A 14394-nucleotide genomic window follows, 5' to 3' on the forward strand; every position below is an offset into this window, starting at 1 on the left:
AGCTTGTGCCAAAAGCACACATAATTATTGCTTTATAAACACTTGAAAATTGAATTAATGTTAGAATGTATATCAACACATTTTGGTTTTTTTTTAAAAACCTGAATTTTAAAGACTTGAACAGGCTGACAGGTGGTGTTTCCCAAGCATGAACTTATTAACCTGCTGACAACAGAATCTAGGGTATATTAACAACAACTACAAATGTATATAAAAACCAGATTTTGTGTTTATTTGCTAAAATATAAATGGATACAGTCTGTATGCCACTTTACTACACCACTGTGTAGATTTCGAAAACTTTATCAGGGTGCAAGTTTCCATTTTAATGTAGTAACCAATGGTAACCAAGTTAGATAACTCTGTCAACAATTAATAACAATCAGTATTTCATTACCTCTATTTGTTAAAATGAATTATGCATCAAAGAGATTCAATTATGGAATATAAATGATTATAAAAATTAGGACACAAGAATAATCCAAGTATTCAAAAGGATTTTCAACTGTTTCTTTAATAAAATAAAAGTTAAAGAAAATTTGTTATATTTTAGATCCACCTCCTTAATGAATTTCCAATTAATAAGGCACTTCATGTACCACTTCAAATTGGTTGCATATTACATATTAAATTTCAAACTCATATCTTAAGCCAATATACTTGTATTCTTGTGATTTAAGAAAAAAATAATCTAATCATGCATCTTTCATGCAATAGAGGTTTGACATATTAACAGAAAACTTGGGATGAAAGTCTATATGTCTTAATATTATATACCCTGACACAAAATCACTCATTAAAATACATGTTATTTTTGTATCATTTTTTTAAAATATACAAAAACACTAAATCAAATGTTTAACAGTATAAAAACATAACAACAGACCCCATTCTGTATAAATGTGATCACAGATCATAGACACATTAAAGTGTCCAAAACCTTGACATCTTGTCAAGGTTCCACCCCCATCTCATGTACGTCTCACACTCGAAAAATAATAAATTAAAGCATATGTATACAAACTTATTTACACTGTTTATGATCGCTACACTATACAGTAACACCAGCTAATGGAAACAAAATATACAAAACAACATGATATAACAAGCATAACAACATGGTTTTCATGCAAAGGTTAAACTGGCTGTTACCAAGTTCAATGTTTGATCCCCCAAGTAATTCTTTTGGCTAAGAAATTTGGCATTAATGTTCTAGGCCCTGTTTTATTAGAAGCAATTATTAGTATTTCTTCAGAAAGCATCAGACTGTTTGAATCACTTATCTACAAACAGAATGGACTGGCCTATAATTATTGTTTTAATCTGAATTACTTTTTCAAAAACAGAATGTATTTGGGTCTATATTTATCAGGTTGACCTTTCCTAATTATAAAAACTACTTCTATAATGTCTTTCTATTTTGATTATTATCGAAATTCAATGTTTCAGAATAATATAGACCAAAGGTCCTTACAATCATAGTATACTGAAAGGACACAGACAGTTCATAAGCCTATAATCTTTGTAGAATAGCAACAGCAAGGATTCTGCAAATTCTCAAATAGCATTGGACTTGAAACATAATGGAAGGGTAACAAACTATCCGAGAATACAACAAATTCTGTTATTTTCAATGTTTGTAAACACATCTACTCCAGAAAATCAAATTTCTATCTAAAGAAAACACGGCTAAATTAAATTTCTAATGATGAATATATTTAAGCTATGTAATACACAATAATTCCACACTGAAATTTGATATGACAACTAGTCTGCCAAGACATGAGGATTTCCAACATTAACACTTTTTAACAAATTGATACTAAAATGTATATTAACAGAATGTGGTTTTCTTTTTTTTCTTTTTTGTTGTTTCATGAATATTAGTTGAAGTCTTTTTTATGTTTTCAAAACCCATCTAGTTTTCATTTTTGATCATTTCATGAACATTTGGAAGATTTTACCAACAAGAATATACGTTAGAAAAAATTGCATTTTATTCTGTTGTTCACTTAAATATTTTCCAGTTTTCCAAGTAAATCTTTGCACAAAATTACATTTTAAAAGTTTCCTGATTAAATCATTTTAAAAGCTTGGCTTACTTAAACCAAGGTATGGAGAATAAATAAAAATAGCAACTTATTAACAACTAGTCTAACATAATATCTACTTCTTTGTTAAAATGCAAATTAACAGTGGCAAGAAATTTAACAAAGATTTAGACACTAATAATAACAAAATAATAAATAAAAACAAAAATTTACAATGTAGATATACAAATGTGGATTTCATACACGATGTGGCTAATCTATAAATAAATAATAAAATTAATATAAAAAAATACAAACATGATTGAAGATAACAAAATGCCATTTGTTGTACTATTTACACGAGTATTAACACACACAGCAAACTACCAGCACTACACGGTCTTATTCCAACAGTTGCATGATCTTTGATTTGTTCATTGAAAGCCCTTTGCGATTTAATAATTTACATATATATACATGAATATATTGCTTAAAAATCACTGCAAAAAAGTGGTGAATTTTTAGCAATATGATCTTGAAAGATGAGATTTTATATATTTGGTGACATGATAAACATATTCATTAAAACAAGTTGTAACAATTCAACAATGTACAAACTTCCATATACAAAGTGCATATTATTTTAATTATGTGCATACAGTGAGGTAGATATGATATAAATTGGAGGAAAGATAAAACTATCAAAATTTTCATTTCTTAAACAAAACAATATCACAACAATGGGTCTATTTTCTACTGCAAGATCATTTTCTTCTTTTATGGTACATCAATTTTCTTCAAATACAGAATACTGACTTTATAGATAATTTTTCATAAGCTGGACAAATAATATCAAAATATTTAATTTGACAGAGAAAGCTGTTTTATAAAATTATATTCTGAATAAATAGTTTGTTTCAGACTGGGTAGAATTATCTTTACTTTATTTTGACCAAGATCTATTATCTACAGAATTATCAAACATAGCAGTTTCAAATTAGAAATTTAGCTGTCAAAAATAGGTACAAAGTAATACTTTCCAAACGTTTTCAATTATTTCAAGGTGAAGAGTTATTTCGTAAATACTACATATATTATATCATTGTTTATTGTAATATTGCATCGAATAAGAATAAAAATCTTAAGACATGTGTTATCTTCCCAAACTTGGTGAAACATTCCGTGGGCTGCATTCTATGGTATAAATGATCATCTGGAATAGTTTAGTTTTGCTCCCTCCAAATTCTTTGCTAGACATAAAAACACCCGCTTATAATTGAAGCTAACATTAAAGGGGTTAATTAAGAGGCAAGGTACTCAATTTCTCATCAATACAAAGGCACGTTTGTTTTCTTGCATACAATAATTGTTTGTAGGACACTAGCATACCATTTCTATTGGAGAAAGCAAGACGACAATATTCAACACTATGTTCATATCACTGTAAGCCATGAACAATTTTTGACATAATACTGTTGATTAGTTTTGTTCACTCAGTTTACTATATACTCAGTTGCCATATTGAGGTTTCACTATTTAAATTGCATCTACTTCAAAAGAAAAGGTGACAGAAAGAGATTTTATAATAACTAATACAACACCGGGTTAGAACAGCCTCATTGGTTTAACATGATATATCTAATTATTGTTTAATAACACAAAACAGGAAGACAATTTATTCAGCAGTTTGACAAACAAATTTCAACAAAACCACCAATTATATGAACTTAAAAAGTCTTAACTTAAAGAAATTATTTTGTAAAACATTCACACAAATTAGTTTCAAATATTCAATTCTATATTTTATGTTATTGCTTTCTGAAATAACACTTAGTTTTAATTTTCTTTAATCATTAATAACTTATTTATCAAATATTTCCTTTTGATTATGTTTAACATTTTGAAAGTTACAAAAAATTTACAATTTTATGCTTGAAACCACAACAAACATGAATTAATGTGTGTGATAAATTTATCTAACTGATCGCTAATAATTTTTAATTAATTTGAACTAATTTTTTATAATTTTTTTATTTCCTGATCTTTTGAAGAAAAAATTCTATATAATATGAAAAAGAAAATAAATAGAAGGTTATAATATTAAATACAGAATATATATTACAGATCACAGTTATAAGGGGGTAGCACTTTGGACTAGTAATGTTCACACAAAAAATGACGACTAGTTTTAACAATCACTAACACTTACAATGTTGCATAGTATTTTTAACAATGGATATAGATATATATATATTTGGCTGTTAATATCACTGTAGTAATACTAAACACAAATCTGTAAAGCTTTCAAATGCCAGGACAAACAACCAGCATATGTACAGGTCCCCTGGGAACAAGGTGGGTGTGTCATGTCCCCAAGGGAGGCACACTATTATATCACAGCTCAGCACCCTAAGATTACTAATGTCAAGTTGGTTGTGGAGTCTGTTTTGAGGGTTCTTGTGGACTTGGTGGACCTGGTGTGGAGTGGTGTGTGTGTGAACCTGTTGATGGTCCACTGTTGGTACTTGAACCCGATGCTTCTAAACCATCACTGTTATGTGAGTTGTTATAATATCTCTCTGAAATATAAAGCAAACAGAAACATAATAACATATTTACTTCATTCTGACAAAAGACATTATATAATTTTAAGCTCTCTGTATGGTTTTCATCACTGAAGACCATCAAGTGAGCTTAAATTTTAATAATAATTAGAATACATACCTATATCTTTAGATAATTGTATACAAGTAACCAATATCAGTAATAATGACAGCTGTTAATCTCTAATACCAAATGACAAAATTGAAATAATTTTGAACCATCAGCAAGAATGAAATTAATGGGTTATGATAAAAGCTCCATGCAGGTCTTAAAATATAACCCTGTATAAAACATTTGAATTTTTCCCAGTCTTTGCCTTTTAATTTATATACAACAAGAATAATTGTCCATGGGACACCATGCCCCAAGCACATTATCACCCTCCATTTTCCTTGAACCTTGGAATAGGTCAATACCCTACTTTGGCATTTAAATAAAAAAGTTTCTCTCATAATGAATATATGTTCTAAGTTTAAAGTTGATAAGACCATAAACTATTGCAAGAAGTTTTTTGAAATTTGCTGTTTTACAATTTTGGAAATTATTTTAAATTAAGGAATGACGTGCATAGTTCTGTTCCTTGTCTTAGTTTGGCTAAATTTTTTGTTTATTTTTTGTTTTATAAGCTCTTCAACATTTTTATTTGTTTTTTTTTTAAATATTTTAGCCTCAGGCATCATTAAGACATTAATTGTCGAAATGCACATCAGAGGCAGTAAACTTGGTGCCATCAATGTCATTAAACCAAAACTTAAACCTACCTCAAACTAAAAACATTAAATCTTATTTGGCATGGGTAGTTCACATCATAATGAATGTAAAGTTAATGTGACCACAGCTACATTAAACCAAAATTTAATCCTGATAAAGGACAAACAGAAAGACAGACAGAGGTGCATAATCATTTTTAATTAAATGTAAAATGTGTCCATGGGACACAGATACCCCCCCTTGTAACTATACGGAAAACTCTGAAATTTACAATTAATAAAGGGACATAACTCATTTTTAATAAATGTGGATGATGATGCCCCCGCTTGCATATCATATAGTTATAAAGGGACATAACTGAAGAAAAGTAAAAGTGACGCTACCCAAATTTATACTTGATCTGAGTTTTGTGGTAATAAGCATTGTGTATAAGTTTCATAAAATTTGGTTGAGGCAAACTTAAGTTAGAGAACGGAAATGAAAAATTCAGCAATTTTTCCATTTGTAAAAATAACTCTAGAACAGTAAAAGTGACACCACCAAAATTCAAACTTGATCTGTATTTTGTGGTAATAAGCATTGTGTATAAGTTTCATAAAATTTGGTTGAGGCAAACTAAAGTAAGAAAATGGAAACGAAAAATTCAGCAATTTTTCCATTTGTAAAGGGGCATAACTCTAGAACGGTTAAAGTGACACCACCAAAATTCAAACTTCATCTGTATTTTGTGGTAATAAGCATTGTGTATAAGTTTCATAAAATTTGGTTGAGGCAAACTAAAGTAAGAAAATGGAAACGAAAAATTCAGCAATTTTTCCATTTGTAAAGGGGCATAACTCTAGAACGGTAAAAGTGACACCACCAAAATTCAAACTTGATCTGTATTTTGTGGTAATAAGCATTGTGTATAAGTTTCATAACATTTGGTTGAGGCAAACTAAAGTTAGAAAATGGAAACGAAAAATTCAGCAATTTTTCCATTTGTAAAGGGGCATAACTCTAGAACGGTAAAAGTGACACCACCAAAATTCAAACTTGATCTGTGTTTTGTGGTAATAAGCATTGTGTATAAGTTTCATAACATTTGGTTGAGGCTAACTTTAGAGAATGCAAACAAAAATTCAGCAATTTTTCCATTTGTAAAGGGGCATAACTCTAGAACAGTTAAAGTGACACCACCAAAATTCAAAATTCATCTGTATTTTGTGGTAATAAGCATTGTGTACAAGTTTCATAAAATTTGGTTGAGGCAAACTAAAGTTAAAGAACGGAAACGAAAAATTCAGCAATTTTTCCATTTGTAAAGGGGTAGAACTCTAGAACGGTAAAAGTGACACTACCAAAATTCAAACTTGATCTGTGTTTTGTGGTAATAAGCATTGTGTATAAGTTTCATAACATTTGGTTGAGGCTAACTTTAGAGAATGCAAACGAAAAATTCAGCAATTTTTCCATTTGTAAAGGGGCATAACTCTAGAACGATTAAAGTGACACCACCAAAATTCAAACCTGATCTGTATTTTGTGGTAATAAGCATTGTGTATAAGTTTCATAACATTTGGTTGAGGCAAACTAAAGTAAAATAACGGAAACGAAAAATTCAGCAATTTTTCCATTTGTAAAGGGGCATAACTCTAGAACGATTAAAGTGACACCACCAAAATTCAAACTTGATCTGTGTTTTGTGGTAATAAGCATTGTGTATAAGTTTCATAACATTTGGTTGAGGCTAACTTTAGAGAATGCAAACAAAAATTCAGCAATTTTTCCATTTGTAAAGGAGCATAACTCTAGAACGATTAAAGTGACACCACCAAAATTCAAAAGTGATCTGTGTTTTGTGGTAATAAGCATTGTGTATAAGTTTCATAACATTTGGTTGAGGCTAACTTTAGAGAACGCAAACGAAAAATTCAGCAATTTTTCCATTTGTAAAGGGGCATAATTCTAGAACGGTTGAAGTGACACCACCAAAATTCAAACCTGATCTGTATTTTGTGGTAATAAGCATTGTGTATAAGTTTCATAACATATGGTTGAGGCAAACTAAAGTCAAATAACGGAAACGAAAAATTCAGCAATTTTTCCATTTGTAAAGGGGCATAACTCTAGAACAGTTAAAGTGACACCACCAAAATTCAAACTTGATCTGTGTTTTGTGGTAATAAGCATTGTGTATAAGTTTCATAACATTTGGTTGAGGCTAACTTTAGAGAATGCAAACAAAAATTCAGCAATTTTTCCATTTGTAAAGGGGCATAACTCTAGAACGGTAAAAGTGACACCACCAAAATTCAAACTTGATCTGTGTTTTGTGGTAATAAGCATTGTGTATAAGTTTCATAACATTTGGTTGAGGCTAACTTTAGAGAATGCAAACAAAAATTCAGCAATTTTTCCATTTGTAAAGGGGCATAACTCTAGAACAGTTAAAGTGACACCACCAAAATTCAAAATTCATCTGTATTTTGTGGTAATAAGCATTGTGTACAAGTTTCATAAAATTTGGTTGAGGCAAACTAAAGTTAAAGAACGGAAACGAAAAATTCAGCAATTTTTCCATTTGTAAAGGGGTAGAACTCTAGAACGGTAAAAGTGACACTACCAAAATTCAAACTTGATCTGTGTTTTGTGGTAATAAGCATTGTGTATAAGTTTCATAACATTTGGTTGAGGCTAACTTTAGAGAATGCAAACGAAAAATTCAGCAATTTTTCCATTTGTAAAGGGGCATAACTCTAGAACGATTAAAGTGACACCACCAAAATTCAAACCTGATCTGTATTTTGTGGTAATAAGCATTGTGTATAAGTTTCATAACATTTGGTTGAGGCAAACTAAAGTAAAATAACGGAAACGAAAAATTCAGCAATTTTTCCATTTGTAAAGGGGCATAACTCTAGAACGATTAAAGTGACACCACCAAAATTCAAACTTGATCTGTGTTTTGTGGTAATAAGCATTGTGTATAAGTTTCATAACATTTGGTTGAGGCTAACTTTAGAGAATGCAAACAAAAATTCAGCAATTTTTCCATTTGTAAAGGAGCATAACTCTAGAACGATTAAAGTGACACCACCAAAATTCAAAAGTGATCTGTGTTTTGTGGTAATAAGCATTGTGTATAAGTTTCATAACATTTGGTTGAGGCTAACTTTAGAGAACGCAAACGAAAAATTCAGCAATTTTTCCATTTGTAAAGGGGCATAATTCTAGAACGGTTGAAGTGACACCACCAAAATTCAAACCTGATCTGTATTTTGTGGTAATAAGCATTGTGTATAAGTTTCATAACATATGGTTGAGGCAAACTAAAGTCAAATAACGGAAACGAAAAATTCAGCAATTTTTCCATTTGTAAAGGGGCATAACTCTAGAACAGTTAAAGTGACACCACCAAAATTCAAACTTGATCTGTGTTTTGTGGTAATAAGCATTGTGTATAAGTTTCATAACATTTGGTTGAGGCTAACTTTAGAGAACGCAAACGAAAAATTCAGCAATTTTTTCATTTGTAAATGGGCATAACTCTAGAACGGTTAAAGTGACACCACCAAAATTCAAACCTGATCTGTATTTTGTGGTAATAAGCATTGTGTGTAAGTTTCATAACATTTGGTTGAGGCAAACTAAAGTTAAAGAACGGAAACGAAAAATTCAGCAATTTTTCCATTTGTAAAGGGGCATAACTCTAGAACAGTTAATGTGACGCCACCAAAATTCAAACTTGATCTGTGTTTTGTGGTAATAAGCATTGTGTATAAGTTTCATAACATTTGCTTGAGGCAAACTAAAGTTAGAGAACGGAAACCATCTTTGGGACGTAAGTACGTAGGTACGTTCGTACGTACGTACAGAAGGACAAGGGTAAAACTTAATGCCCCCTCCGCTATGGCGGGGGCATAAAAATATGTGATAAAGATTAGTTTCATTCAAATTTAATGAATTTTCAAATGACTGTTATATAGCATTTGTTTTAAATTCAACATACCTTCATTGAGTAAATGTTCCTCTGAGTTGACTCCATAGAAATTGGATAACATTCCATAATCCATGTTCTCATCAAGTGATATAAAAGGGTTTGTCCATCTGGGGATGGGTGTCGATCGAGGTGTTGTCCTGGGTGTAGCAACTGGTGAAGCTAATAAGCTGAGTGTTGTTGGACTTATTACTCCACTTATGGCATTCATACTTACAGGACTTATACTGGGGTATGAGAACATCTGAAATTATACAAATGATATCATAGTAGACATATACTGGGGTATGGGAACATCTGAAATTATACAAATGATATCATAGTAGACTTATACTGGGGTATGGGAACATCTGAAATTATACAAATGATATCATAGCAGACTTATACTGGGATATGGGAACATCTGAAATTATACAAATTATATCATGAGAACAGAAACGAACAAAATTTAGCAACTTTTCCATTTGTAAAGGTGCATAACTCTAGACAGTTAAAGTGACACCACCAAAATTCAAACTGGATCTGTGTTTTGTGGTAATAAGCATTGTGTATAAGATTCATAACATTTGGTTGAGGCAAACTAAAGTTAGAGAACGGAAACAAATTTTAGAAAGTACTGACGTATGGACAGACAAGGGTAAAACTTAATGCCCCCTCCACTACAGAGGGGGCATAAAAATCGAGACAACCTTTTCTTAAAATTGTAGAAAATAAATGGAGAATGTGTCTATGGGCCATAGATCCCCCCGCTTGTAAATATGCATGAGTCAACTTCCACATACAGATGCAGGATTCATGTAGTTAAGACCGTTTTGTGATTATGCATTGTGTATAAGTTTCATAACATTTGGTTGAGGCAAACTAAAGTTAGAAAACGGAAACGAAAAATTCAGCAATATTTATGTTTATAAAGGGGCATAACTCCTGAACGGTAAAAGTGTCACCACCAAATTTCGAACTTGATCTGTTTTTTGTGGTAATAAGCATTGTGTATAAGTTTTATAACATTTGGTTGAGGCAAACTAAAGTTACAGAACGGAAATGAAAATTCAGCAATTGTTTATGTTTATAAGTGGGCATAATTCATGAACGGTAAAAGTGACGCCACCCAATTTCGAACTTGATCTATGTTTTGTGGTAACAAGCTTTATATATAACATTTGGTTGAAGCAAACTAAAGTTAGAGAACAGAAACCAATTTTGGGGACTTACAGACGGGACGGACAAGAGTAACACTTAATGCCCCCTCCGCTATGGCAGGGGCATAAAAATAGTAAAAAGATACCTACTTTATAAAAATATTTATCTTTAACTTGTTAACCTGCACAGACAGACTTTTAAATTGTTATATTCACAAAAGGACAATATTTCTATATTGAGTGTTCATGTGACAAGAGCAGACGGGTGACCTCGAAAACTTAGATGTGAAAAATAAGTATATTTTGGGAAATTGTAACATGCTAAGGACTTTATGGAACACTTCAAAATTTGGTGACCCGAAAGATCTTTAGATTTTGTATGTACATGATTTTTTCCAATTTTTTTTTATCAATATGCAGCAAAGATTTACATTTTTTAGATTTCAGTTTCACAAGCTTCTAATGCAATTATACCGATAAATACTGAACATAAAACATCGTGTATTTGCATGTATATTTCTAATAACACAGTTTAACAAATAATTTCTTTAAAATGTACAATTGTTATCTAGGAATAATTTTTGATCAGTATCGTCACGGCATTGTTTTTTTATTGATTTTCTCGACTCTATCATAAGAAGAGTGAAATTTTCTTTTGATTTCGTTCACTAGATTTCCCACTGTAATACATTGTTGACGGCACCAATGCCAGAAACAGCATTCCTATATCTAGCTTTTTGACTCCAACCAGGTGAGATAAAAATTGGGAAAGGGGCAGATATTTGACTGTAAGTTGTGGGTATAAGAAGCCCTGTCATAACTGGTTTACAACCTTAAATTTTGTTCACATTTTTCATTATGGGTAGTTTCTATGTCCTAGGCTTAAGTTTCCATCTGATATTGAAATGCATACAACTGTGATGTTCCCTTTAAAGGCAATGACTAGTTTATATACTTTATTTCTATGAAACCAAAAGTTCAAGCTTCAGTCAATCAATTCCAAAAAATGTACTCACTTGATGTCCCTGAGGGTGGATGTGTGCAAACGCATGTTCTGGTCTACCAAGTACAGAGAAAGGACTGGTCATAACTGTTCTGTTAGCTGGTGGTGTGTCAGGAGACGTACTAGTAGTGTGGTTACTGTTAGAGGAACCTAAAAGAAAAGAAGAAAAAAATCTTAATTGTTCTTTTTTGCTGTTGGTGCCTCAGAAGTGCTTGTAGTTTGGTAATGTTTGAAGAATCTAAAAGAAAAAGAAGTGTAAACTGCTTTTTTTTTAAGAAGTGCTTGTAGTTTTTGTCTTGTTTTTGTTGAAGGAACCTTATAACAATTAGAACAGGTCATAAATTGTTGACATAGAGATAGGTTTCACCTGTATGTAATTTGATTGTAAAATGCAAAAGTTGAAATAAAATAATACTTTTAAGTGGAAATTATGCAAAATATTCAGTCAACGAACTGTGCCTGAAGGTACAGAGCCAAATAGTTAATGTAAAAATAACATATGTCAATGCTAATATAACTGCATACCAAATATTATTTACATTTGTAATCATCTTCTGTGGTTACTCATAAACTGACCTTAATACAAACTTTAACATATAAATAATGCAAACAATTCAATCTTAATAGACCATGACTGAAAGGGCTTGGCCAAATAATCTCCATGGAGATATGCCAATTCTTATACAACTGCATACCAAATATTATTGACTTATCGTAAGAACTTCCCTCTTAAACTTACCTAATCACAAACTTTAACACGTAAACTATGCAAAAGTCTAAAAAAAGTCAATAGACCATGACTAAGGGGTTGGGTCCAAATACTCTCCATGGAAATGTGCCAATGCTTATACAACTGCATACCTAATATCATTGATCTACCAAAAGTGGATTTATGCTCCCCTTAAACTGACCTCATCACACAATTTAACAAATTGTTAACGCCGCCACTGCCAATGCCAAACCGGAAACAGAATACCTAAGTTTTGCTTTTTGACTCCGTCAAGGTGAGACAAATATGATTCTGTTAGCTTGTGGTATCTTAGGAGAAGTGTTGGTTACTGTTATATGATCAATTCAAAGATTACTGAAATAGATTCTGATAATGCACTCCCAATAATAAAATTACTGAATATTACAAGTACCTTTAAAATTTGAAAGAAAGAAACTGTGTACAAGTTTCAAAGATTCGGTTGAGGCAAACTAAAGTTGAACCGGAAACCAAATATATCATGTCTCTTTAATTTTCTTTCTGTAGGAAAAGTAATCACCCAATTACATATTCCCAACAGGTTACAACTTATACCTACACGAGGGAGCAGGGATTATTAAAGATTGCTCACTTGTTACTTATACCTATATGAGGGAGCAGGGATTATTAAAGATTGCTCACTTGTTACTTATACCTATATGAGGGAGCAGGGATTATTAAAAGATTGCTCTCTTGTTACTTATACCTACATGAGGGAGCAGGGATTATTAAAGATTGCTCACTTGTTACTTATACCTACATGAGGGAGCATGGATTATTCAAGATTGCTCTCTTGTTACTTCTAACTACATGAGGGAGCAGGGATTATTAAAAGATTGCTCACTTGTTACTTATACCTACATGAGGGAGCAGGGATTATTAAAGATTGCTCAATTGTTACTTATACCTACATGAGGGAGCAGGGATTATTCAAGATTGCTCACTTGTTACTTATACCTACATGAGGGAGCAGGGATTATTAAAGATTGCTCACTTGTTACTTATACCTATATGAGGGAGCAGGGATTATTCAAGATTGCTCACTTGTTACTTATACCTATATGAGGGAGCAGGGATTATTCAAGATTGCTCACGTGTTACTTATACCTACATGAGGGAGCAGGGATTATTAAAGATTGCTCACTTGTTACTTATACCTGCATGAGGGAGCAGGGATTATTAAAGATTGCTCACTTGTTACTTATACCTACATGATGGAGCAAGGATTATTAAAGATTGCTCACTTGTTACTTATACCTACATGAGGGAGCAGGGATTATTAAAGATTGTTCACTTGTTACTTATGCCTACATGAGGGTGCAGGGATTATTCAAGATTGCTCACTTGTTACTTATACCTACATAAGGGAGCAGGGATTATTCAAGATTGCTCACTTGTTACTTATACCTACATGAAGGAGCAGGGATTATTAAAGATTGCTCACTTGTTACTTATACCTACATGAGGGAGCAGGGATTATTAAAGATTGCTCACTTGTTACTTATACCTACATGAGGGAGCAGGGCTCATTAAAGATTGCACACTTGTTACTTATACCTACATGAGGGAGCAAGGATTATTAAAGATTGCTCACTTGTTACTTATACCTACATGAGGGAGCAAGGATTATTGAAGATTGCTCACTTGTTACTTATACCTACATGAGGGAGCAGGGATTATTAAAGATTGTTCACTTGTAGCAACTTATACCAATCACGAGGGAGCAGGGATTATTAAAGATTGCTCACTGGTTACAACTTATAACCACATGAGGGGGCAGGGATTATTAAAAGATTGCTCACTTGTTACAACTTATAACCAAATGAGGGAGCAGGGATTACTAAAGATTGCTCACTTGTTACAACTTATTACCACGAGGGAGAAGGGATTATTAAAGATTGCCAAATGGATACAATTTATACCCGCATGAGGGAGCAGGGATTATTAAAAGATTGCTCACTTGTTACAACTTCTACCCAAATGAGGGAGCAGGGATTATTAAAGATTGTTAATTTGTTACAACTTAATACCACATGAGGGAGAAGGGATTATTAAAGATTGCTCACTTGTTACTTATACCTATATGAGGGAGCAGGGATTATTAAAAATTGCTCACTTGTTACTTATACCTATATGAGGGAGCAGGGATTATTCAAGATTGTTCACTTGTTACTTATACC

At 32.0% G+C, this 14394-nt stretch overlaps 1 protein-coding gene across 5 annotated transcripts in view; it reads right to left on the reverse strand.

The window, feature by feature from the left end:
• Positions 1 to 207: 207 nt before the first annotated feature.
• The window catches only part of LOC127733960 (nuclear factor 1 X-type-like), a 41121-nt gene continuing 26934 nt past the window's right edge, over positions 208 to 14394 (reverse strand). For all 5 annotated transcript variants that reach the window (XM_052243464.1, XM_052243478.1, XM_052243452.1 and 2 more), the window contains 3 exons: positions 11480 to 11616; positions 9337 to 9568; positions 208 to 4609 (listed from right to left, as the gene is read on the reverse strand). In XM_052243464.1, coding sequence (XP_052099424.1) covers positions 4455 to 4609; positions 9337 to 9568; positions 11480 to 11616 — 524 coding nt within the window. In that variant the 3' untranslated portion in view covers positions 208 to 4454. The remainder of the gene's footprint in view (positions 4610 to 9336; positions 9569 to 11479; positions 11617 to 14394) is intronic.

This window comes from Mytilus californianus, unplaced genomic scaffold, assembly GCF_021869535.1.
Source record: "Mytilus californianus isolate M0D057914Y unplaced genomic scaffold, xbMytCali1.0.p SCAF_1, whole genome shotgun sequence".
Classification (NCBI taxonomy): domain Eukaryota; kingdom Metazoa; phylum Mollusca; class Bivalvia; order Mytilida; family Mytilidae; genus Mytilus; species Mytilus californianus.